The 26,708-nt window shown below is 46.9% G+C and overlaps 1 protein-coding gene across 1 annotated transcript in view; it reads right to left on the bottom strand.

The window, feature by feature from the left end:
• Nucleotides 1-26,708, bottom strand: part of FRK (fyn related Src family tyrosine kinase) — a 96,426-nt gene that overhangs the window by 7,992 nt on the left and 61,726 nt on the right. Inside the window, exons 3-5 of the mRNA XM_072831669.1 lie at nt 9,613-9,776; nt 7,872-8,040; nt 2,092-2,250 (exon numbers count right to left, since the gene is read on the bottom strand). Coding sequence (XP_072687770.1) covers nt 2,092-2,250; nt 7,872-8,040; nt 9,613-9,776 — 492 coding nt within the window. The remainder of the gene's footprint in view (nt 1-2,091; nt 2,251-7,871; nt 8,041-9,612; nt 9,777-26,708) is intronic.

The following is a 26,708-nucleotide window of genomic DNA, read 5'->3' as shown; positions in this document are numbered from 1 at the left end:
AGGTGGGCCACGGTCTGATTTACATTTTAGCAGGATCTCTCCAACTCCCGTGTTGAGGAGAGACTGGGAGGAGCAAGCACCAAGGGAGGGAGACCACTTAGGAGGCTGCGGCACCTGCAGGAGAGAGCTCATGACGGCTTGGACCAGCGTGGGCGTGCTGAGAGGTGGCAACGTCCTCGGCATATTTTGTAAGAAGTCAGTTGGATTTGCTGATTGGTTAGATGGAAGCTGCGAGAAGTAGAGACGATCCAAGACATTAGGCTGAGTGTTGACATCGTCAAAGAAGGAAAGACCACAGGGGTAGCAGGTTACTGGGGATAATAGAAGATCAGTTCGGGGCACGTGGTTTTGAGATTTTCAACGGACACATGTAGTAGAAATTCTGGCTCTTCACAAACCTTTTTTTTTTTTTTTCTCCTCTTCAACTATGTTAGAGGATTCTACTTCCCTATTCCCCCTGACTTGATTTGACCAAATGAAAAAGGGCACAGAAGTCATCTCTCATCTCCTGGTTTGGAGCTCTAAGAGCCAGAACGAGATTGGTCCCATCCCATTCCTCCACCGAGGTGATCAAAACACCTGAACCACCAACCCATCCATTTTGCACATGCACCATGAGCGAGGAATAAGTGCCTCTGGGATTTGGGGGAAGGGGGTGTTGCTGCATCACACCTGTGCTGTCTGGAGAAGCATTCAAGTAGAGTGGTCAAGAAGGGAGCTGGACTTATGATTCTGAAGTAATGGAGGGATGTAATTTGAGAAATCTTTGATACATAAATGTTGTTTGGCCCTGAGACCGAGGTTCGGAAGGGAAGGAGTGATGTTGCAAAATTCCAAGGTATTGGGAGGTCCGAGAGATGAGAGAAATTACACAGATAGGAGAAGAACCAACAAAGAGGACGGGAGGAAAAGCCATTGAGTGAAGTGGCCTGGAGGCCAAATGAAGGAAGGGTTTCCATTTACTTCAAGTCCATTGAAATAAATGCTGCAAATAGGTCTGAGGACCGAGAACTGACGTTTAGATTTACCACCGTGAGTGGCACAAGTGACCTTGACCAAGCATGTTTGTCAAAGATGACTCAAGATGACCACCGTACTCAAGATGTCCCTGGGAACTGGCAAAAGGGGTCCGATGGCTGAGGTTAGTCTTTCTCTGGTCGCTGACACATTCTGACACTGTTAAATTCGAGACCTTTATGCAAAGGAGCTAGGCATATTTTTTAAACAGCACTTAACAGGCCCATGTTCTTTGTTCTTCTCCAGTTTTGCAATTTAATACCACCAGCTTCATAAGTCACCCTGAAATCAGAGAATACTCTTATCCTTCTAATATCTTTGTTCTATTATTCTCACCTCCCTTTACCTATACACGTTCTATCAATCCCACTCTGACATTTCGGGAAAGCATAGGAAAAAGTCTCTTTTTTAAGCATGAATTATTCTCTCAGTACTTGATCTCCACTACTTTGAACATCTCATTTTAATACTCATTATATTTTTGCGTATTAAATTATTCATTTGTAATAAACATCAAAATTTCACAGTGCCCTTAAGTCTTCTCTGACTACAGGAAGCAGATGCAGAAATAAAGCAATAGGATATTTCTGCTCTTCGGTCTGAAAATTCTAATGTTGCCTAGCAGTGGAAGTATTTTAAACCCCAACCAGTACGAGGTTGCCAAACACCAGCGACGGGAAAAGAATGAGGGTACCTCTCTTTTCCCCAAAAGTATTCCACGTCCCCTAATTCTGGGCCATAGAATAAACAGGTTCATGACTGATGTTCCATTAGTTATTGTAGGAAACAAAGCATCATGTAAAAAACATCCATTCTTCAGGTTCGTGCTCCATCCAATATGCCTACTGTGAACAATTTGTTCTTCACTACATGAATATTTTCCCTCTTTTTGGTACACGGTGTGTATCCTATTAAAATGTCGTTGAGCCACTCAATGCTAAGCCATTCATTCTCATAGATACACACACAGCAAATATCCTTCGGGTTATAGAAGGCTTGCTAAATTGACATTTATAGGACTAGCTAAACTAAATTCCTCTTTTTTTTTTTCCTTTTATTAAGTCTTTAGCTTACTTTGGAGATATTCTTGCAGACTTCCATGTCTCATCAACTCCGTAATAATATAAATTGGATCTTCTAAAGTGCAAACAGCATAAAGCTGGATAAGCTTTGGATGTCTTAGGTTCTTCATTATCTGTGCCTCCCTCAGGAAGTCATTTGGATCCATTGAACCTGAAACAAGAAAAGGAGGAAATCACTTTATGTTATCGAGGCATTCCTATCCTCACAGCAGTCTGGTGGGAATCACCAAGATTGCTTCCTGCTTCTCAGTAAAGGAAGAGCATTGGTGTCACAAATCTTCAGATTTATCAAAGAAGAGACTCGGTCCGGCCCGGGCAACCTAATAACCGATGTTGGGTGCATCAAGGGTGTGTAATTTATGTGTTATGACCCGCAGGTGAAGAGGGGTTGTTTCAGGTCCATATGAAAAATGAGGGGAAAAGAAGTGAACTGACAGTCTAATTGATAAAACAAGGCCAGCAAATTGAGAACACAACGAGAAGACATTCTCTTGCCATGAAGGCTGGAGGACACTGAATGTTTAATTACTGCGGCCAGAGCTTTCCGGCCCAGGATCCAGGGAACTGATCGCTGCCCTGTCCTTGGTCCCCACTGTGGGGACAGCTGGATAACCATCCTCAAGCCGTGACTGTCTGCCATATTTATGTCCTTACTTCTACAGGGATAGATGGTATGGACCACGTAGAAAACATTCGAGGGCTACCCAAAACTCAGTGTTTTTCCCCCCAGCCTTATATGTCTAACTTGAAATGGATCTTCAACTTTTTCTCCTATATTAATGCATCTGTGATCAGACTCTTAGTAGCTTAACAAAATGATAAGGGAGACAGTCCTGGGACCTATTTTGAAGGCTCACTTACAATTAAATTCTATTTTAATGGCTCAGCTCTTACCATGCAAAGCGTCAAGTAGTTAACAACAAATAAAATCTGAGAGGAGGAAGGATAGCTGGAGTTTACATTTCATCAGTAATTTTTTAAAATCTTTCATTATTTTTTAGGATATGATGTTTCCGAGACATTCCTGTAATTGAAGGAACGCTGTCATTTCGCATCTCAGCTTTTGCTGTGGAAAGTGCAAATAGCATTTCCCCTGATGCTCAAAGAGACTGTTCCATTCACCTGTTTCTCATGAAATACCTTCATGATTGACATTTGAACCCAGGCATGGAAAAGCTTTGACATTCTGAGATAACGCTCCAACTTGTTCATTAATATGAAGTCAGGAAGAGTCACATGTGACTTGCAGATCATCGCACATGAAGCGTCTGGGCAGTCTATCCTTTGGTATTCCCTTGAGAGCGTCGACCTCCAGAACACAGCCTTCGTCAAATTCCAGATTCTGATCAAATCCTAGCTCGCTGTGTGACCTTCGGCAAGTCACCAAGGGTCTCTGAACTTCCATTTCTTCGTCTGCAAAACGTGGCCAGTAACTCTACCGATATTGCAATATCGTCACCAGGAAACAGCAATACTGGGCATGTATATATTCAATGACTATTGGCCGTTATTTGTATTATTATTAATATGCAAACTCTAGGAAAAACCAAAAGGATCAATTATAAGTATTTTCTCAGACTGCGGAGGGGAGGGGCAAGGACTCAAAGAGGGAGAGTAGAGAAAAAAAATGACCTAGTCTCATTTCCATCATGATTTTCCGTGCTTCCTCACTTCCATCCCTATCGTGGGTTTGCTCCACATAATCAAATAGGATTAAAGTTTTGAATCACAGTGGCAAAAGGGGGCTGAGAATAAAGGAGGCGCCTAAAACATAATAAAGGACTTTCTTCTTATTTCAATTAGTTTGGCCTATGGCCGACTACGGTTATCATGGGAGTCTCCCCACCCCGCCCTCAAAATAATCTGACTCATGAAGCTTCCAGCGGTCACAGCAATTGTGATCACCACTCAGGCAATGTGTAGATACCGAATGTTTCTACCCTAATGCTTCGGTGGCCATCAGATTCGTGAAATGCAGGACACTCGAATCACTGCCAAATCAGACCATGCACAAGAGCCAGGCCCCGGGACACCAGAAGCCTCTGCGGGTGACGGCTGCTCCAAGCACTCCCTGGCCATGCTGGTTACGGCTGACCAGCCGCACAGCAGAGACCCAATTTCAACCCAGCTAGTAATGCAACATTAAATATTAATTTTTGCCTGTCAAAGCTACTGTGGGAGTTGATTTCAGGCTCGTCTTTATTGCGTGGTAGTCTGCTAAGCAATAAATAGCTGCTAAGATTGATTAATGGCCCCAGTGAAGTGAAGACATTTAACCAATCACCAAAGCTGTTTGCTGCTATTGCACTGTAAATCAATAATAATTATTCCTGTTGGAGAGAAAACTATCGTGGCTTTTTTTTTTTTAATATAAGAAATGTGATGTTTTGTTGTTGTTGTTGTTCTCTTTTGACCTCCAGAAAGCCTTCCCTAGAGAACAATGTTAGGATGGATAGCTAGCTGCTTCGTTTTTGGAAAAGAAGGATTGGATTGGGAAATGAAACTTAGGCTCAATTGTGAACAAGATTAGGATTCAAAATACTATGTATGCAGTGATCGAGAAGATCCCAGGTGCTGGAATAGGTCGTCCTCGCCTGGAGGGCTTCACGTGACATCTGGTCACTCAAAAGTGCTTCTCCGTCACTTTACAAGGCAGGTGTGAATGCTGAGACGGAACTCCTGCACCAGCGAACCCGCCCTCCAGAGGACCGTCGGCATCCCCGCTGAGGCGAACGTGTTGAGAACTCACATTGAAGCAAATGGGGGTATTTGTCGTTTCCAATGGCTGAGGAATATTCCACTGTATACAGAGACCACAGCTTCTTGATCCATCATCCTTCGATGGACACCGAGGCTCCTTCCACAGTGTGGCTACTGTGGACATTGCTGCTGTGAACATCAGGGTGCAGGTGTCCCGGCGTTTCACTGCCTCTGTATCTTTGGGGTAAATCTCCAGCAGTGCAGTTGCTGGGTCATAGGGCAGGTCTATTTTTACCTCCACACAGTTTCCCAGAGTGGCTGCCCCAGCTCACATTCCCACCCACAGTGCAGGAGGGTTCCCCTTCCTCCACATCCTCTCCAACATTTGTGGTTTCCTGCCTTGTTAATGTTCCCCATTCTCACTGGGGTGAGGTGGGATCTCCTTGTGGTTTTGATCTGTATTTCCCTTATGGCCAGTGATGCAGAGCATTTTCTCATGTGCGTGTTGGCCATGTCTATGTCTTCCTCTGTGAGATTTCTCTTCATGTCTTTTGCCCATTTCATGATTGGATTGTTTGTTACTTTGCTGTTGAGTTTAATAAGTTCTTTATAGATCTTGGAAACTAGCCCTTTATCTGAGAGGTCATTTGCAAATATCTTCTCCCATTCTGTAGGTTGTCTTTGACGTGGATGGACCTGGAGGGTATGATGCTGAGTGAAATAAGTCAGTCGGAGAAGGACAAACATTATATGGTCTCACTCATTTGGGGAATATAAAAAAAAAATAGTGAAAGGGAATAAAGGGGAAAGGAGAAAAAATGAGTGAGAAATATCAGAAAGGGAGATAGAACAAGAAAGACTCCTAACTCTGGGAAACGAACTAGGGGGGATGTAAGGGGAGGAGGGCGGGGGGTGGGGGTGAATGGGTGACGGGCACTGAGGGGGGCACTTGACGGGATGAGCACTGGGGGTTATGCTATATGTTGGCAAATTGAACACCAATAAAAAATAAATTTACAATGAGAAAAGAACTCACATTGACTCAATTTGTCCTCACAGAACCCTGTGAAGTAGGAACTACTATAATTCCCACTTCCAGATGACAAGATTCAAAAGATTAATAGATTGTCCAATGTCACAGAGGCCAGAGCCACGGCTGAACTCAGGTCTATCTTATGCCAGACCCTCAGCTCCTACTATGACACCACAGGGGCCCAGACCTTCTCACACGTGAAGGGCCCCTTCAGGTCTCAGTAACTTTCTCCATGATGCCCCTAAGCCAACATCTAACAGCCCTATTGATTCCTTGGTTAAACCAAAGCTACTTTAACTTAACTTGTGTCCTAACAACTTAATATCCATTTTAAAAGTAATCTAGATAAATCAAGAGAAAAAATAATAAAATAAATAATAAATAATAAATAATAATAATAATTTTTAATTTTTATTTCATCCTTAACCGCAATTACTAAGAGATACATGCATCTACGGGGCCCAGGACAATCTCTCAAGTCTTGGAAACAGATAGAACGTTGCCACCCTCATCTCCTGTTCCAGGCTGGTTTTTTGCGTGGGTCTTGGCGTGTGATCCCAGTCAGCACCCAAAACCCATTTTCGCGAAGATAGGACGTCAGGAAAAGGAATGTAACATGATCTAATACCGAACTGTGTGGTATTCAAGCTGTTGACCCCAAAACTTTTAAATATACTGAGGCATCCTCGTAAATTCCCCGTGCGGCCCCAACGTGCCTCGGCACACAGTTTGGGAACCATGGTGTTACCCCAGCCGCTACCCGGCAATACCCGGACGCTCGCTTCCTGCCACTGGGAGAATTTCTAAACCTTAGGAATTCCGGGTTAGGGAAAGCGTGAAGGTCCCCGAGAAAACTATATTCTAGCCTCTGGGTATTACTCCCGCCTGCGTTATTAGACGTAGATGTGAGGCCACTACGGTAGTGTTGCACTTTCATAAAACGTCACTTCCCTGGGGTGATGCCACAGGGCTGGATGGGAGTTCAAATGCCGGCTCTGCCACCGACCGACCTTACGACAATAATAACAGCAATAAGAATAATTAAAATAAGAACAGTTTTTCCTGGTCCCTTACTATGAACCAGACGTTATTCAAAGCATTTGCACTAATGACCTGATTTAATCTTCATAATAATCCTGTTAGGTTGGCCTTGTTTCTAGCCTCTTTTTTGCAAATGATAAAACTGAGGCATAGAGTAGTTTAAAACTTTGTTCCAAAAAAAAAAAAAAAACTTTGTTCCAGCTCATATTACTAGTAAGTCTTAGGAAAGTTACTTGATTTCTTTCTAAATTTTCTTATCCTGCTTTTAAATTAGAAGGGCTAATGACGAGCTGAATAAATATGATTTTAGCGTCTTTTTAATTTCCACGATAGGAAAAAAGGAAGATGGAAGAAAAAAATCGTTCCTACATTTCCAAACATGAGGGCTTTTAGGTGGACCATTTTACCTTTCAGCCATAAACAGTTAGTACTTAACAAAATTGTTTTTCCCTGAAGATCTCCAAGGTTCCATTGATTTAAGTATTTTCAGTAAAGTCAGTATTTTTAACAAAGGCTAGGAAAAAATGGGAAGAGGGATAATTCTAACTCTAGAGAAGTGATGCTTGGTGGGAATCTTGCACTGGGGATATTTCAAGCCTTCGCTGATGGCAGGCTCATGCTCTTGCCCTTACGATCTAGAGCATGTTATGGGGACGCCTGCGTGGCTCGGTGGTTGAGTATCGGCCTTTGGCTCAGGTCATCATCCCATGGTCCTCGATTCGAGTCCCGCATCAGGCTCCTCGCAGGGAGCCTGCTTCTCCCTCTGCCTGTGTCTCTGCCTCTCTCTGTGTCTCTCATGAATAAATAAATAAAATCTTTAAAAAATAAATAAATAAAGCATATTATGCTTTATTGTCTCCTGGCCCAGAGAAAGTGACCGCAACATCTGCTTGGCGCGGCATTGACTGTCCTGCGACCCCTTGGACATTTACCGTGGCAAGGGGAGCTTCTAAACATCAACATCTGACATTTAGCCCTTGACATCCTCATCCTCATACCTGGTTTTAATGTTTTTACTGCTACTGAAGTGGTGTTGTTCCACAGGCCTTCCCACACTTCACCAAACTGGCCAGATCCCAACCGCTTCAGGAGCTGCACGGAGCTGCGGTCTATCTCCCACTGGTCCGCGGTTTTATACGACAAATCAAAAGTCACTGGCACTTGTATCTGTTTCACGGAATAATCAGAATAATTATAAGAAAAAAGGATTTGACAATTTTTTTTTGGTTGAAAATAATAGTCTGGGCACTTTTTAAAAAGATGCCATTTTTAAAAACCAAAACCTTGTACATTCTATTCTAATTGCTTTAAAATGGGAAGCAATGATGTCCATCTGGCCCACCCTACACCCAATGCCACCCTCCCACGGGCCTGGCATGATTTTCCTGTCTTTCTGCCTAGCTAAATCCTCCCCGTTTTAAGGCCCATTTGAAGTTCCACCTCCTTCACAATGACTTCCCAAATCCTTTGGCCTACAGCATTTACCATATGTAGCATATATTTTTGCACATTTAAAATTTTCATCTTGTTTCAAATTCATTTATTCACTTGTCCATTCATTCGTGTACTTGTTCATTTAGTGAGTACATGTTTTTCAAACACCAGCAAGATGCCATTCTGTAAACAAAACGAGACCCCGGCCCTCCTAGAGTTCATAGTCTAGTTCACTATCTACCGTCAGAGATTACCTTAGCTCCTCCGCCAAATCATCAGCAGGTTGAGTACACAGAGGGTGAATGCTTCTTTGTGAACACTTTGCCCCCCCACCAGAATTCAACAATATTGGCTAAACTGAGTATTTTTTAAGCCACATCTTTGCATCAGGTAAGCTATTCTTAGCATGAGCTTACATATTCTTGTGGGGTCATGCCCATACCACCCAACACGCACATACTCATACCAAAACTGCAGGCTCACTCGGCAAGATTTAAGTCAGTGAAATTCCCTACATACTGGACAAAATTCTTCAGCTTCTACTTGTCCATAAAATTTTGGTCGGACGTCACCAGGAGCCCTTCGCTGATCATCCAGACATAAAGCACAGGGTACGGGAGGCCCGAACCCTGATGAGGAGCTGAGGTTTTGCCCCACGACAGTGTAAGGCCACCACCTAACTTTAAATAAGTCTGGGTAAAACAAGCAACAACTGAATAATGATAGATGTGGATAAATCCTATAAATGTTTTTTGACCTGGTCAAACGATTAGAACAGGTAGTTAAGTGGTACCTCTATGCATACAACTCAACCAGGTAGAGTCTAATAATTTCACATTAATATTCTTGAATACAGATCTACATGAGAATTATCTGTGGGCACTTTTTTCTCCCTCCACCCGTCTCAGTTACTGCTCCAGGGGCAGGATACCAGACTAACCCTGTCTCTAGCGAGTGCCTTGGGGCAAAGGTTGGCAAATTGTTTCTGAAAAGAATGAGATAGTAAATATTTCCGTTTCTTCGTGGGCCATGAGGTCTCTGATGCAACTGTGAAACTCTGCTTGTACAGAGAAAAATCAAAGACAATTTGTAAATGAACGAGCATTAAGCTTATGTTCCAATAAATAAAATTAAAATTAAAAAATTAAGTGTGGGGCCGTATCGGCTCGTAGGCCACAGTTTGCCTATCTGTGCCTCAGGTGATCGAATGACCTTTTTTTTTCCCTGAACAGAAAGATCTCATGACTCCAGTATCTGAAGGAAAGAAGTTAACTTCAAAAGGAACACAGCTTGGAAGCATTTCACCTTTAAACATGGCTTTCCCAGCTGGACACACAGGCCGTCGCTTGTCTTGGTGTAGTGGCTCACAAACTCATTCAGCGTTGGAAACGTTCTTTTCTGGCTAAGGAAAAACTCCCCTTCGTCCATTCTTCTGATTCTGTAGTGCTTCACAACCCTTTCGTCTAAAACTGGAACCCAAAAGAAGTCCTGTTAATAATACACTTCTTGCCAAAGCCAAGCAGATTTACTTATTTTGTGGTCATGGTTTTAATGCATGGAACGAAATTTTCCTAAGTTCTACTTATTTCGCAAATTGGTTTCAGAGAACACTTCAGGAAGTTTAAATAGCAGAATCAAAAGGGAAAGGAATTGGGAAATCACATTTTATTTTTTATTTAGTTTTTAATTTTTTCTATTTATTCATGAGAGACACAGAGAGAGAGAGAGGCAGAGACGCAGGCAGAGGGAGAAGCAGGCTCCGTGCAGGGAGCCCGACGTGGGACTCGATCCCGGGTCTCCAGGATCACACCGTGGGCTGAAGGCGGCGCTACACCGCTGAGCCCCCCGGGGCTGCCCTGGGAAATCACATTTTAAAGGAAATATAAAAATAAAGGAGTGAGGTCATCACTAAAAAAAAAAGCTAGGCTTGGAGGCCTATTGGACTTGATTAAAACAAGCCATTAAACTGACTCTCCCTCTAGGGGCGCCTGGTTGGCTCGGGCGACTCTTGATCTTAGGGTTGTGAGTTCCAGCCCCACAGTGGGCACTGAGCTCACTTAAAAAAAAAAAAAAATTGACCCATCCCACTAGCAATGCAAAGAAGGAAACATTATCCGTTTCAGAAACACCGTAGGATAAGATGGCAAAGGTTGTCTAGAAACGGTTCAGCTGTACCTGGGACAGAGACCACGGAGAACGGTCTCCCAGGAGATCCCACAGCGTGGACGCGGAGACGGGCGGGACAGGGCCCGCAGGACTCCCGGCAACACTCAGCGCCTCTGGGCCAACAGAGGCCAAGCGCGACGCCAGCAGCGAGCCCCAGGGCCCCGCACGCCGCAGCCACCACACTACTTTCTGCGCCGGGCCTCGTCCAGGCCACGGGCTGCCACGGCTAAAGGCACAGACGCACACGGGCTTCAGACCCTCTGACGCAGAGTGGACGCTCCGCCGCCTTGCCCGCCACCGACTTCCCCTTCCTCTGGCTGCAGCACCCAACGCTGCTCCTGCTCCGAGATCCCGCCCCGCTGAGAGCCTGTGGCCCAGAGGCGCGGGGCCAGCCCTGAGCCAAGCCACGTCGGCCCAGAGCCACGAGGACTCCACGCCGGGGCTCGTGCCGGGAGGCTCTGGGAGGGCAGGAAGGTGCCTGTGGTTACGGCGGCCGTTGGGTCTCCGGGTCTGCTACGGCTGGGAGCTGGGGCCACCGGCCGGACCTCGCGGCCTGGCAGGGAGACGCTTTGCCGAGCGGCCCTTTCCCTGGTGTGGAAAGTGAAGCTGAGCCCCGGAGCCCCGAGCTCGCTTCTCGGCTAGAAGAATCAACGAGTCACCTTTTTCACTTAAGCTAGTGTGAGGGGCTGGGAGGTGATGTTAAAAGCACTTGCAGGGATCCCTGGGGGGCTCGGCGGTGTGGCGCCCGCCTTCGGCCCAGGTCGTGACCCCGGGGTCCCGGGATCGAGTCCCGCGTCGGGCTCCCCGCGTGGAGCCTGCTTCTCCCTCTGCCTGCGTCTCTGCCTTTCTCTCTCTCTCTCTCTCTCTCTCTGTGTCTCTCATGAATGAATAAATAAATAAAATCTTAAAAAGAAGAAAAGCACTTGCAGTTGAATACTGACTAATGCACTTCATAAGCTGCTCTTTCATTTAGCAAAGTTACTGGTAAGAACTGAGCGGCCTCTACCAGGCGTACAGGTTATTCTGAATTCCTTGCTAACTACAGAAACTTGGGCTTCAATAACCCAGCAACCTGGAGCGCTGTTCTCATGAAAGGAAAGAAGACTGAGTAGAAGACAGCTCAGCCCCGGCCTGGAGGTCTACTGAGGGCGCGCTGATGGCTGGGACAAGGTTTTCCTTACAAGATAATCCGCGCGTGTCACGACAGCTAAAGTAAAAAAAAAAAAAAACAGACGATACCAAGTGTTGCCAGGGAAGCAGAGTAACTGGAACCCTCATACACAGACGACGAAGTGTGATTTTCACGGTCGTTTTAGAAAACTGTCATGATCGAAAGTTGAACATAATCATTCCTATAGCACAGCAATTCCACTCCAGTGCATATAACCAACAAAATGTGTGACATGTGCACCAAAACACATGGACAAGAACGCTTTTAGCAGCATCGTCTGTAAGGGTCTAAATCAGGGAACGATCCAAATGTCCATCAACTTGTAGGAGAGACTAAGAAACTGGTGTATGTTTGTCCAGGGAATACCATACAGGCTTGTAAATAAACTATAAATGCATCGACATGAATGAATCTCACAAACATTACTTAAGCCATTATTGAAAAACTAGCAGAATGACTGATACTCAGAGTCAGACTGGCGGGTCAGTAGGATTCTTTTTCCTGACTGGATGCTGGTTTACGTGGGTATATTCACCTTCTGAATGTTCATCAAGCCAAACCCTTACAAATCGTGTACTTTTATTACAAATGTCACACATCAGTTTAAAAGAATTTTTTTAGGGGCTCCTGGGGGGCTCAGTAGGTTAGGCACCTACCTTCAGCTCAGGTCATGACCCTGGGATCAAGCCCCACATTGGGCTCCCTGCTCAGCGGGGAGCCTGCTTCTCCATCTCCGGGTGACCCTCCCCCTGTTTGTGCTCTCTCTTTCTCTCAAATAAATAAATAAAATATTTTTTAAGAAAACAGAGAACTTCATGAGAGACTCCTAACTCTGAGAAACGAACAAGGGGTGGTGTGGAAAGGGAGGTGGGCGGGGGGTGGGGGTGCCTGGGTGACGGGCACTGAGGGGGCCACTTGGCAGGATGAGCACTGGGTGTTTTGCTCTATGTTGCAAATTGAACTTCAATAATAAATAAATAGATAAATAAATAAATAAATAATAAATAAATAACAGAGAACTTCAAAAAAAACTTTAATGTTCTCTAAATGACAAAAAAGGTAAATATGTGAGGTGATGAATATGTTAATTAACTCAGTGGGAGTAATCCTTTCACAAAGTATACGTATATCAAATCGTCACATTGTACCCTTTAAATATCTTATAATGCTCTCGTTGTTTCCTCAATAAAACTGAAAAAAAGATGGGGGATCCCTGGGTGGCACAGCGGTTTGGCGCCTGCCTTTGGCCCAGGGCGCGATCCTGGAGACCCGGGATCGAATCCCACATCTGGCTCCCGGTGCATGGAGCCTGCTTCTCCCTCTGCCTGTGTCTCTGCCTCTCTCTCTCTCTGACTATCATAAATAAATAAAAAATTTAAAAAAAAAACCTGAAAAAAAGAGTCACATCATCTGCATACAGAAAAATATTTTAGTTTTTTATAGGGCGGAGGGTGGGAGTACATTTGGATTCTCCAAAAGCCATATAAGCTTCTTTTAAAAAAAAATTTTTGTTTTTATTTATTCATGAGAGACACAGAGAGAGAGGTAGAGACCCAGGCAGAGGGAGAATCAGGCTCCATGCAGGGAGCCCGATGCAGGACTCGATCCCAGGACTCTGGCGTCACAACCTGAGCCCAAGGCAGGCACTCCACCCCTAAGCCACCCAGGCGTCCCACCATATAAGTTACCTAAATTACAATTTTTGAAGTATCTGCAACACATTCTTGGACTCGCTGGTCTGTCAAGTTACCATTCCCACTGTCCTTGACTCCTGGAACAATGTTAGTTGCCCTGTATAATCATCACCAAATGGAAGGTTTTACCAACTCCTATATATGGATTAAAAGTCTAGCAAAAAGATCAAGGAGGATTGTCAACAATATTAGCCCAATTCATTTCTCCACAAAGTAATAAAAATATTAGAAGTAGAACGGTAGCTAAATAGAACGTATACCTGCAATTTACATATATGATTGGCCTGGGAATTCAAGCTTTGCCATTTATCAAACAGAAAAGTGCGTAGGTTATAGCTGAGATGTCTAGCAAGCCAATAGGGTCATAATTACAAATGACTGGAAGCAATAAAAAAAAAAATCCCACTCTTTGAAACAAGATGGACGATACCTGGTTTCAACCTGAAGTGGACTGTGTGGAAATTAGACATAAGCAGGAATTCCTTTTTTGATGTGCCACGAAAGATCTAAGGATTTCCAAGCTAGAGACTAAAATCAATAAACGACTGAAGGGTTAAAGTACTCCCTGTGATTTTCTTAATAAGGGATGCAAATCACAATGATTGATATGGCTTTGGCAATTGTTATTGATTATACAGAAAGCCTAAATAAATGTTTGCCAACTCTGGCAAGGTTTCAAGTCTCAACTGTAAAAACCAATACTTTGCAATACATTTAGAGTTCTCAAGCACAATAAAAGTAATTCTGTTTAATAGAAAAAGCAATAGATCGGGACCCCTGGGTGGCTCAGCAATAGAGCGTCTGCCTTTGGCCCAGGGCGTGACCCTGGGGTCCCGGAATCGAGTCCCACGTCGGGCTCCCTGCAGGGAGCCTGCTTCTTCCTCTGCCTGTGTCTCTGCCTCTCTCTCTCTCTCTCTCTGGGTCTCTCATGAATAAATAAATAAAATCTTTAAAAAAAGAAAAAGCAATAGATCAGGAAATGCAAGACCCAGGTTACAATTTAACTCGTATATGACCAAAAACACATCAATCTCACCTGGCCTCAGTTTCCCCATCCTTAAAATAAAAGAGCAGGCTTTGAGAAATCTGCAAATTTCCAATCGTTTCCACCTTAGTAATCAACCATTTCTGATGGCTGTTGCTTTCTCTCCCTGAATTCCCTTTACTCGTTGCAGTCCTTTCAAAAACTGAATTCTCACCTCAGAACCTTGAACGCACCACTTGGATGCTCTTCCTACAAATCTCGTCGCCCTAGCCAGGCCCCTTCCTTTGGGTCTCAGTTTAAATTCTCAGAACCACCCTTCTCCACCCACCCTATGGAACGCACCTCTCCCCACCCAGCTCCCTCCTATCACCCCATTTAATTGTGAAAGTAGGGCAGCCCCAGGGGCCCAGCGGTTTAGTGCCACCTTCAGCCTGGGGTGTGATCCTGGAGACCCGGGATCGAGTCCCACGTCGGGCTCCCTGCATGGAGCCTGCTTCTCCCTCTGCCTGTGTCTCTGCCTCTCTCTCTCTCTCTGTCATGAATAAATAAAATCTTAAAATAATAATAATAATAATAATAATAATAATAATAATAATAGTGAATGTAGTGATCTCAGTAGAGGTAGCTCCCTGATGGCAGGGGCTCTGCCGTTTTGAGCCAATATCTAATCGGAGCTTGGCACAGAGTTAACAAATAACATCAGTATTTGCTAAATGCATGGATGACGATTCACCAGCTCTTGAATTTGAAGTGAAATATAAGCTTCTGATGTCTGCTGCACAATTAAATAGGTAATTATGCAAATATTTCAAGATACACTTCCCTGAAATTTTACTTTTAAAGGGAAAATTTACTTTTAAAGGGAAAATTCTTCGCCCCAGAATATAAATACTATTAGAGGAACAGTCATTCAAATTTATATCTATTTTTTATATTTCTGCAGCATACATAACCCAGAAATAACTATTCCATCTCTGACAGCCCAGATATTTATCTGACTGGAAGACTGTACGTATGTATCCATCCATCCATCCATCCATCCATCCATCTATAACCTACAAATTAGACCACAGAAGCTACATCGAGGAAATTCAATACCTTTTAATCAGGGTGAAGGCACTTTTAATATTATATCCTCGAGTAATCAAGTCCAAAATACATGATTGTCTTTTAAAAGTGGTTTTAATCCGTTAGTAGTGAGTCCAGACATTTGCGAGTGGTCATTCCTGATAAAGATTGAAATCCGGGGGTCTCAGAATTAGGGAGAGATGAATTTTTTTCTATTCCTTTTCTGGCTCACTGTGATCTTTGTGATTGAGCCAAACCTATTGCAAATTCTACGGACTATCGGTGAATGATCATGTTCGTGCCATTCTCACCGCCAGTGACGGAGCTCAGACTAGTTACGCATTCTAGTAGCTCATCTGCAAAAACCATAAGGCTAACTATAAAATATAATGGAACCATTCATCAACAAAGTCAGGAGCATCATGATTGAATGGATTTAGCTAGAAGGCCAGGCATCCTGAGCTTACATCTTGACTCTCATTTATGCCGTTTGACCTGGGGGAAAATGTTTCACCTGTCAACAGATTAATCTACCAGAACATGTCCAAGAATTAGGATATATTGCAGAGGTGTAGGTAAGCATGAAGGAGGAGGACGATGTGGGTTTGTTGAACGTTGGAAGAATTCAACTACGTCTTCTCACGAACTTCTGTGAGGGCCGAGGCACAGGGCGCGTGGTGACGCGGCCACCTTCACACCCAGGGCGACTAATTCGGGGGGAATCTGTGCGATAGGGATGGCATCTCCCATTTGCAGCCCTCTTTGCCAGGCTCCAGTGCTTCCCTAAGTGGTTGATGGCAGATAGAGAAGTCCAGCTTTCTGACTCAGCTTTCTCCTGACTTTATATTCTCCTCACCTGGGATTGTCCCTGACGGTAGGAAAGGGTGTGTCTGACGCTACACAAAGCAGTGCTGTGAGTTTTCCCCTAAAAGCGCTTCCAAGGAGCTCTGTCCCCCTTGCACCACACCACTAACGTCTTACTCAGTTACCTGCTAAATAAATCAGTACGAACTCCCAAGATATTCCAAAATTAGATCTGTAAAAGACAGAACCTCCAGAAATGGACTTCCGAATACAACAAGAACATTAAAGCTCCAGACTGTGTCTGCAAGTCACGGAGACAAGCTAGTGGCTCCAGTGAAAAATGTCGGCGAAATGAGCAGTCTGGCGTTTTATAGATAAACAAATGGTTGATTGAGCGGATTTTCATTTTTCAGCTCATCTTCTGGCATCATCTGGGCAGAGCCTCATTCCTCCTGACTGATAATAATCTGTTCCCGTCCTGAGTAAAACACTAAGGCTTAGATGATCGAACAATGGGTTGAAAAGCAAGAACTCGCTGCCCTAATCTTATTCCACCAGTGATTTGTTCTTTGACCTTAGGCAAGGAATTTCATTTCAGTTTCCTTATCTAGAAAATGAGAATAATGATCTTATCTCTATACCCCCACAGGGATAGTTTGAGTGTCATTATTCACAAAGGATGATAGATACATCTAAATGTGCAATGTCTGAGTGCTGTATTAGAACATCAGCATTATCGAATAGCTTTGTCAACCAAAAGGAGCCACTTTCAGTAAAATTTCCCACTCTTTGCACAACAATGGCCACCAAGGGCACTAAGTGACGAAACTGCTATTAATTCGGTGCGAGAGAGCTCTTGTGCTTGGAAACTCCCGTTTATTAGTAGTTTTCAAAACTATTACAAAGACAGCCGCGGCCATCAGAAATCATGCTACGGCTGGTCTATACCAATAAGCAAATAACACTTCATTGAGCTATTATATTGTATCTCCACTAAAACAGAATTCAAGGGGATCCCGGGGTGGCTCAGCGGCTTAGCACCTGCCCTTGGCCCAGGGCGTGATCCTGGAGTCCCGGGATCGAGTCCCACGTCGGGCTCCCTGCATGGAGCCTGCCTCTCCCTCTGCCTGTGTCTCTGCCTCTCTCTCTCTATGTCTATCATGAATAAATAAATAAAATCTTTAAAAATAGATATATGTAGAATAAAACAGAACTCAAGACACACACTCACTTTACACTCTATGTTGTTCTACAGCAGATAGAGTAGGATCCCAACATGAATAGTTTGGAAAGGAGAAAGTACATCTGTCTTAAAATATTAAAGCAGTATCGTGGGGAAGAGCTGTTACCTCCTTATCTGGGGAAAAAAAACGCACACAACACAACCAAAGGGAACGAGCAACTATTTTTATGCATCCATCTCAACTAGCAGATCCTTAAGGACATACGCCTTCCAGCCAGGCTTAGCTGAGGGTGCTGTAGACGTTGGTCAGCACCTCTATTAAACTGATAGGCTAAGTTAAGTGAAGAGCAATTAAGAGAGAATGTTCTCATTCGTTGACGTAAGAAAACTTACTAAAAATACTGTTTGAGGACATGTGCGATCACTAGAGACCTTTATAAGTTAAAGATGGCACCATCAGTCACCCTGACACACAAAAATCGACGGTCTCTTCCGTACCACGTAGCCCAGAAATCATGAGCCTGAACCATATACTAAGTACTTACGACGTTTTTGAGAACCACGTTGGTCTTACCCTCAAGACCCCTACGGTCTGACTCTTTCCAAAAGTAAGCGACGCTCCTTCAAAGCTGGCTCTTATAGTCTCAGAACAATTGTATTGTTTATACGTAAGTTAAATCTTAAGAAGATGAATATCTCAGGGCACCTGGCTGGCTCAGTCGGTGGAACATGCGACTCTTGATCTCAGGGCGGTGAGTTCGAGCCCCTCACTGGGTGTAGAGCCCACACTCACACACATACACACACACGAACTAAAAAGAAAAGAAAAGCATCTCTTTAATTAATAATGCGTAATTGTCACACTGAATATTTTTCCAGATAACTGGGAAGTGTCTCCTGCAGTTTCCCATGAAAACGGCATTTGCATCATCTAATATTGCAGAGAAAGTCTCCAGGAAACAAGCTGACTCTTTATTCCTCTCGGGACTCTAACATCTCACTCAGTATTATATCTGCAATAAATCACCAGGAATTTACATGCTTGGATTATATTATCTCAGTTTCCTACAGAAAATCTTTCACTGGGCTGAGATTTAATGTGACATGAGAGTCAGTGCTTCCACTTTTCAGAAGTTACCCTAAGGAAATAACCCAAATACTGACATGCATTTATTTCGCTACGTGCATGCTTTGTTCCAGAAAGACTCAAAGGCTTGCATAAATTATCAAAATAGAAGAAAATCTAGAGTAAGTGACTAAAGGAAGGAGGACAAAAGGATGCTACTCCAGGAACAAGGCCGGCAGGCTTTGCATTCGGATCCAGGGTTGCTGGTTGCTCGCGGAAGACGGGGCCTCTCTGCATTCCTGGCAGCTCGGGCCTTGAGGGAAATCCAGCCGTCACCTGATTCCCTGAAGAATCGGAGCATCAGCTGTGACTCAAAACCAAAACCAGACAAAAAAAAAAAAAAAAAAAAAACCCACTATTCCTGGAATTGAAATGAGAGAGAAATTTCTCCCATACATAGGTCCTCGTCCAGAAAACACAGAACATGGAAAAAAGAAAGAAAACACAGAAAACGTAACAGGTGCCACAGCAGCAGCCTTCTGAACACAAACTCACCGACACATCGCGAAAGGCCGGCTCTCATCGCGTCCACTACCGGAGGCCCCTTCCCAACCTGACGGTCAGTGAGAGCGTTTACGTGGGAAACGCAACGCAGCTCATCATCCAAAATAGGAAAAGCAAGACGCAAAAAGGACGTTCACCGCAGCGTGTTTATGGCGCCAAATGACTGCTAAATCGCAGTACATCCGAAAATGGAGAGTTAGAATATAATCGTAAAAATCATGGAGCAATGAGAAAAGACATCATGTGTGAAGGAAATGAGAGGGACACAAAATTAAGAGAACAGTGTAACTGGGGTCACGAGGCTGCGCCGGGAGGTCCCGCACCCCGGGGCCCGGGGCCGCGCGGGGAGCCCAGCTGAGCTTCCCCTGGAAAACCGCGCTGGCACAGGGGCGAAGAGGACCCCCTCGGCCGACGCGAAGAGATCGAAGAGATCGGCTGGTCTGTGGGCATTTTCCTCCCTCTGTTTTCCAGCCCCGCGGCAATAAAGGTAGAGGGACTTTGAAGCAAGAACAAATACGTAATGTTCAGGCTTTTTTAGAGAAGCAGTGCTCGCGTGGGGTCCACACGTTCAGCACAAGGCTGTCTATGCTGATACTTGGTATTATTCTTTTTTTAACGATTTTTTAATTTATTTATTCCTGAGAGCCAGAGAGAGAGGCAGAGACGCAGGCAGAGGGAGAAGCAGGCTCCATGCAGGGAGCCCGACGCGGGACTCAATCCCGGGACCCTGGGGTCACGCCCTGGGCCGAAGGCAGGAGCTCAACCGCTGAGCCCCCCGGCAGGGGGGGGGGCTGCCCCCATACTTGGCATTTTCTTTGTACAAAGACCCCCAGGAACTCTTTCTTTTTGAACTTGATGCTTAAAATCAGAACAGAACGCATCTCCCCCACGTGAGCCAGTGACAGGCCGCACGTGCTTCCCTGCTTGCCTTATCTGCCCGGGAATCCGCGGCGAAACAGATTTCTAAACTGTGGTAATTATCTCCCATTAGAAGCTCAGCAAAATCTATTCCTCTGTTCTTTTTCATTGATTTTTGTCCTTCTTTATGTCCCGTCGTAGTTTACACTGTGTCTCAGTGCCGTAAGCCAACCTAAAACCTCCTGAGTGAGCAAACGCATGCACACGTGGGACGATGAGGAAAAGGTGCACCCGCTGCCCGTCGGGGCCCTGGGGATGAGCTGCCCATCGACGGGAGAGGCTGGCGCGGGGGGTCTGGCCGTGGGGGGGCTGACGCTGCTTTTCAGACTGTAGAAGACGCCTCGGAAAGAACAGCACGAGAGCAGACAGTCCGCACGCGCTCCTCGTCTTAGCAGCAAAAAGAGGCGGCGATGTGTGAACAAGAAGAAATTTTAAGGGTGACTTCGTCTCAATCCCTCCCCTTTACTGGTGGGGGGATAAAAACCCCAAACCCCGAGTTCTGAAGCCGTGAGCCGTCTGCAGGGCTGGGAGCCAAGGGTAGCCACCTGCGGGGAGAGCGAACGACGGCGGGAACCGCGTCTTATTTCCCAATTCCTGGTCTGTGTGTTTTAACCAAGTAGTAATTTACTGATTTCTCGGGAGAATGTTTTAGATCTCGAAGCTTTGCGAATGGCATCTTTCTTTTCCCTCCTTGCAAAAAAAAAAAAAAAAAAAAAACACGAACTCCGTCGAAAGTGTCAGGAAGCTTTCCGCGTGCTGGGGGCTCCGGACCCGGCTCCTCGCCGTCCCCACCCGGGGACCAGCGGACGCGTTACATGGAGCCAGCTCGGAAGTCGCTGCCGAGTGTAATGAATGAGAATTAAAATGCCTTGAAATGAATCTTTATCTTCTTGCGAAAATACAAAGGAGCTTCTGGCGTCTTAGCAAATTTGTTTTCATCGCAGGCTATCGTGTCCTTCCACTTGTTCCCTTGTTCTTACACACGCGTGACGACGATTGCTGATTTGCTCACGATTCACGCACATTTCCAAGAGGCGGTAGCTCTCGTTCCTGGAACCTTCTTCGAGGTGAATGAGGACGCGTGCCAGGAGCCACGTCCTGCTGTTTGTTTCAGAGAAGCGCTTGCTGACGACCACCGAGGCTCTGGGGCTGGCACGTCGCCCGCCGCTGCTCAGCGCACACCTCGCCGAAGACACGGGCCGCACCCGGGAGGCGGCCCAGCACCCTCCTGAGGGCTCACCGGCTCCGGGGCGCAGAGGTGAACCGCGTGAGCACTCAGCGTCATCCGTCCCCCCGCCCAGAAAAAGTTCAAAGCTCGTGCTCCAATGCGAGGTGGCCCAACACCTCCGACCTTCTGTGCAAAAGGCCGCCGTCCCCGAGCGCGACAGCAGCACATGGCCAGACCCTCCCGAGCGCCTCCGTGGGCTGCGCCCTCAGTGCTTCTCCAGGTAACGGGTCCTTTAATCCCGCCAGCACCCCGGGTACAGATGCCTCCTCCGGACGTCACGGGGGGGAAACCCAAGTGTACGGGGAGATCAAGTAACTGGGCCGTGGGGCAAAGCAGGGAAACCCGTGCGGCGATTGGAACGCAGGTGACGACACCTGGAAGGGCTCGCTCTTGTGCCAAGTGGCCCCCACGCCAGCTGTCCCCGCGGGCCGGCCGGGAAGCGTCCAGGCCGCCGGAGAAGGCGCTCACAGCCCTGGAAGCAGACGAACCTGTGCACTCTGGCGACGAGGACGGTGCCGGCGAGCCGGGAAGGGTCCCCCGCGGGCAGCTCGGGCCCGGCCTCCTGGAAACGCCTCCTCAGTCCCCCTGCGACCCGCTGCTCCCGGGCCGCCGTGACCCGGGCCATCGCCCCACCGTCACGACCGCCGTGAGCCCGGCCCTCTGCGGCGCTGCACCCGCTCTTGCCTTCCAGGCCCCCGGGCCCTCGATGGGCCAAGGCCAATCTCAACCCACATCGGGCCGGGGGACTGTACCTCGGGGACCGGCACTGCCGTCCTGAAGCCCCGGCCCGCTGGACCAGAGGTTGGCTGGGGTCCCCGGCTTCCTCCCCCTCGGGCTGGGCAGCAGCCCGCCCCGTGTCCTCACCCGCCGCCGCCGCCTGGGAGGAGCCCCTGGCTGCTGTCTCCTGGCCCCGTCGCGGCCCCCGTGCCGGTCACCCGAGGCCTCTCGCCAACCTAGATCTGCACCAGCTTTCTCCTTCTGAGAGCTCCCCGGTGTCCCCTTGCCTCGGTTCAGAAGCCTCGAGGCCGTTCTCCGCTGCCCCTACCCGCGAGGCTTAGGCGCTCAGGTGTAGGGCCCCGCACGCACTCGCTGCTTCCCGTCCTGCGGGCACACCTGGCAGCCCCACCGCCACGCCCTTCCACTTACCTGTTAGGGACAAGCTCATCCCCAAGGCCCGGCCCAGGCACCTCCTCCCCGTGCCCACCCCCTCAGAGGCCCTTCTAGCTGGACCAAGAATCCAACTGACATGAGACACATTAACAGGAGAAAAATCAACGTGAACGGAGCACCCGTGCGGGGAATTCACAGGGACGTGGGAACTCCAAAGGCAGCCAAGCTACGTGAGGTCTCTATGTCATCCCCGACTACAGAGAAGCGGGGTCGGGGGCCGGGGGCGGGGGCGGTCTGGGATTTCAGGGGAAGGAAATGTACGTCACGGGGTGATGGGAAGAGCAGGTGTTTAGAACTTAGGCGTTTGCCCTGCCGTACAGGTGGGTCACTCCGATAGAAAGCATCTTGCTAACGCCTCGTATTCTGGAAAAGCCCTAATTTAGATTCTTCTTTGGGCTTAAGAGTTTCTCCTGAGCCCCCAAGGTCTCAAGTGCCTCCAGCTCAAAGTAATCCATACGCCAACGTGGCACACGGTCGGGGGCGGGGGGGGGGGGGGAGCCTGTCCCGAACCCTTTCAATATTCACTGTGTGCCTCCTGCACTGGATTTTGAACCCTCTGATTGTCTTTGTTTATATAAGGCGCGTCAATAAATCATTCTTCCTTGGTCTTTGCTGTGGCTTCCAATAGGTGTAACACCCTTGCCCACCTCACTGACTCGGGATGTGGCTGGGGGGGGTGAGTGGGGGCAATCACAGCCTATGGCACCTCCCAGCGGAAGCTTTGAGCCGTCTGAACGGCTCGCCCTCCTCTTCTGGCTGCACCCCCACCCCGCTCTCCACCCCGAGAGTGCCTTACCCTGACAGCCACTGCGGCTCCCTCGGCCCCAAGCCTGGAGGGGAAGAGACGAGGAGCTAGGCCCAGGCTGGGCCGCACAGACAGAGCCTCGCCAAGCACCACCCACCAACACCCTCGTGCGGAGGACTAAACAACTCAATTTTAGGGGCAAAAACTGACTACCAGAGGGCATGTTAAAGAAAGCAGTGTGATTTCTGAGTAATATTTAAAAGATGTCAAAAGACCCAATTCAGACGGTAGCTGCCCCTTGCTCACAGCTCCATGTGCCACCCTGGATGAGTGACTCACCCCACGGGACCTCCAGTCCCCTCCGTCGTAAAATGAGTGTTGTGGCCAGATGACCCGAAAGTCCTTTTCAGTTCAAATTCTTTAATTCCACTATGCTAGCCAGGAGCCGTGCGGAAATAAATGCAGTCGTCGCAACGTTTGAATGCGGCGGAGAAAAACTATGATTTCCACTTTCGGAGAGAGCAAGCTGAGAGGCAACCTCAACAGATGAAACCTGAAGACTCTGGGGGATCCGGGGAGCCACGGCGGGTCGTACCCGTTTGCACGCGATGATGATACGTGGGCTTGAGAGCTGAGAGTCTGCTCTGGGCTCTGGGGCTCCCTCCCACCCCGACGGCAACTCCATCACGGGACCTCACCCTTGGTTTTTACCACCTGAAGTACCAAAGCTAACAAAACAAAATGCCAAAAATACACCACAAATTTCCCAGAGAAAAGAACAAAACCAGTAGCGTCTTAGGTCCATCCCACACGGCAAATAGCACGTTCCACGGCCCCCCGTCAGGCCAAGACCGCAAGCTGCCACGATGGGCCCAATGGTCTGAAGGCTCATTACTGCTCGGGTTTGATGCTAATGACAACAAATATATCAAATATCACTTGCTTTTTGCCAGGCAATGCCCTAAGTCCCTTCTCTGTATTATAGAAACTCATTTAATCCAAAGATCACCACTAAGAGGTGGACACTGTATATATTTTTTTTAGGATTTCATTTATTTATTTATTTGAGAAAGAGAGAGAGAGCATGGAGGAGGGGTGGAAGGAGAAGCAGGCTCCCCGCTGGGCAGGGGGCCCAATGCGGGACTCGAACCCAGGACCTCAGGATCACAGCCCGAGCCAAAGGCCGATGCTTCACTGACCGAGCCACCTGGGGGCATTTTTTTTAAAGATTTATTTATTTATTCATGATAGAGAAAGAGAGAGAGAGAGGCAGAGACACAGGCAGAGGGAGAAGCAGGCTCCATGCAGGGAGCCCGACGCGGGACTCGATCCCGGGACTCCAGGATCACGCCCTGGGCCAAAGGCAGGTGCCAAACCGCTGAGCCCCCAGGGATCCCCTATACCATTTTTAATTTTCATTTTGCTGAAGAGGGAACCGAGGCACAGAGAGGCTGAGTGATTTGCCCCAAGCCACACCATGAAAGGGGAAGAATCCAAACCCAATCAGGCTGCAAGGCTCACAGTCATAGACCATGGCACCTGCAAGGCAAGCGTCCAGCCGGAGCACGGAGGCCCTCGCCCTCCCAGCCTAGATATTTGTAGCATTAAATTCAGCTCCCAGACTTCTTTCAAATTGCTGGCATAAGAAAGAAATTCTCATTTCTACTCCAACCCATCGTTACCCTGCATAGTCCAGCGACGTGTTTTCCTTGATTTCAGCTATTTGCTTACTCTCGTAGAAACCAGAGTAACAGGGTAAATATATGGATGTCTTTCCTGTACGAGTGTCTTTACACATAAGAGATACACCGAAAATGATGCTTTACTAAAATCATACAAAAATAGGAATATGATGTCTGTTTTTCTCCTTTTATGCTTTCTGCGTCCTCCATAGTTTACTTCTGGCAAAACATTTGTAAAGGCTTCTGAAGGTGACAAGGGGCTAGCCCTGCAAAGAGAAGGGATTTAAAGAAAGTTCCTGTCCTGCTAACACAGATAGGAAAATAAATTTAGTGCCTGCCGTGCACGGGCTCTGAAGACAACAGAGTACTTTCTCAGATCGCAGCTCCTGCGCCGAGGTTTCTAATGACTTAATGCAAAGCATGTTTCTAAAATGCATTAGGAATGACTTCGTGATGGATGTGAAGCCGATAAAGAGTCACAAAGCAGCTAATATGCATGTATCATTTTAAAGACACAGTTTAAAATCAGAGCTACTAATTTATTACATTGGACTGTATTTATTCCGCTCGCTCCTCACACCATGAACACACTCTGTGTAGCTCCCACCACATAGTACGTAGATACCTGAATCATTAAAAAAATTTAAAGATTTTTTTTAATGTATTTACTTGACAAAGGAGAGAGAGAGATAGAGAGCATCAGCGGGGGGTGGGGGGGAGGAGGAAGGAGGGAGAGAAGCAGATCCCCCTGAGCAGGGAGCCTGACATGGGGCTCGAACCCGGGACCCCGGGGTCACGACCTGAGACCAAGGCAGATGCTTCACCGACCGAGTCCCCCGGGCGCCCCAAGAAAATCTGTACCTCCGTGAATTCTTTGACATTAATAAAGTAAAATTTCTGCCAGTCGGATGTGTTTTCATTTACAGCACAGGCGCTCTCTTAAGGTTGAAACGTGCTTTCACCTAAAACCCGATGTTCTATGTTCTTCCCCTTCCTGTAAGTTACTGGGTCGTGACCCCTAGAAACAGAAACTCCCTGGATTGTCGCCGTCATGGCTTGTTGTTTCCTGTGGCGAGAGGGAGCAAAGCCCCGGAGCAAGGGCCCTTTACCTGCACCTGCACCTGTACCTGCACCTGCACCTGCCGCGGCTGCGGGAGCCCGGCTAGGGGAGCCAGCAGAGCCTCAGGCCTAAAATAAGGCAGACCTGACATCTGGCATCGCAGATGACGTCGCTGTGTATAAACACCACGTGGACTCTGCTGAAAGCCTTAATTCTACGGGGTTTTTTCAATTTTTTTCAATTTTTTTCGATTTTTTGTCAATTTTTTTTTTTTGCCATTCAAAAGTAACTAAAAGAAATTGAGGGACCCCCTAGGTGGCTCAGGGGTTGAGCATCTACCTTCGGCCCAGGGCGTGACCCCGGGGTCCCAGGATTGAGTCCCACATCCTGCATGGAGCCTGCATCTCCCTCTGCCTGGGTCTCTGCCTCTCTCTCTCTCTCTCTCTCTCTCTCTCTCTCTGTCTCTCATGAATAAATAAATAAAATCTTTTTTAAAAAGAAATTGATTAGATGCTTAAGACTCAGGCAGCCTTGAAATGCAAACATCTAATTAGTCATTATTTCCCTGAAGTATAAACTGGACGAGAATGCCCAAGACCAGTGGAAAAGAGGAAGAATTAGAAGGCCTGTGGGTCACTGACTCATTTCCAGAGCCAAGATTAATTTCCTATTCGATCCATGCCTTCTCGAATGTTCTTCCCTTTTGCCTCCTCTGTCTTCCACTGCTCAGTTTTCTTTTAATCTTTCTCCTTTTTTCCAGTTTGAGATAATTAAGTTTATATGTTACCTGGGCTCAAGGTCTAGAGAGACCCGAGTTCAAATCTCAGCTCTGGCACTGTCCTGCTATTCAAAAATAAAACTCATGTTGGATTTCTCATGATCACATTAATCATACCT

This window comes from Canis lupus, chromosome 7 (genome assembly GCF_048164855.1).
Source record: "Canis lupus baileyi chromosome 7, mCanLup2.hap1, whole genome shotgun sequence".
Classification (NCBI taxonomy): Eukaryota; Metazoa; Chordata; class Mammalia; order Carnivora; family Canidae; genus Canis; species Canis lupus.
Note: the sequence above shows the minus strand (reverse complement) of the source record. Positions and strands in the feature narration are given on the sequence as shown.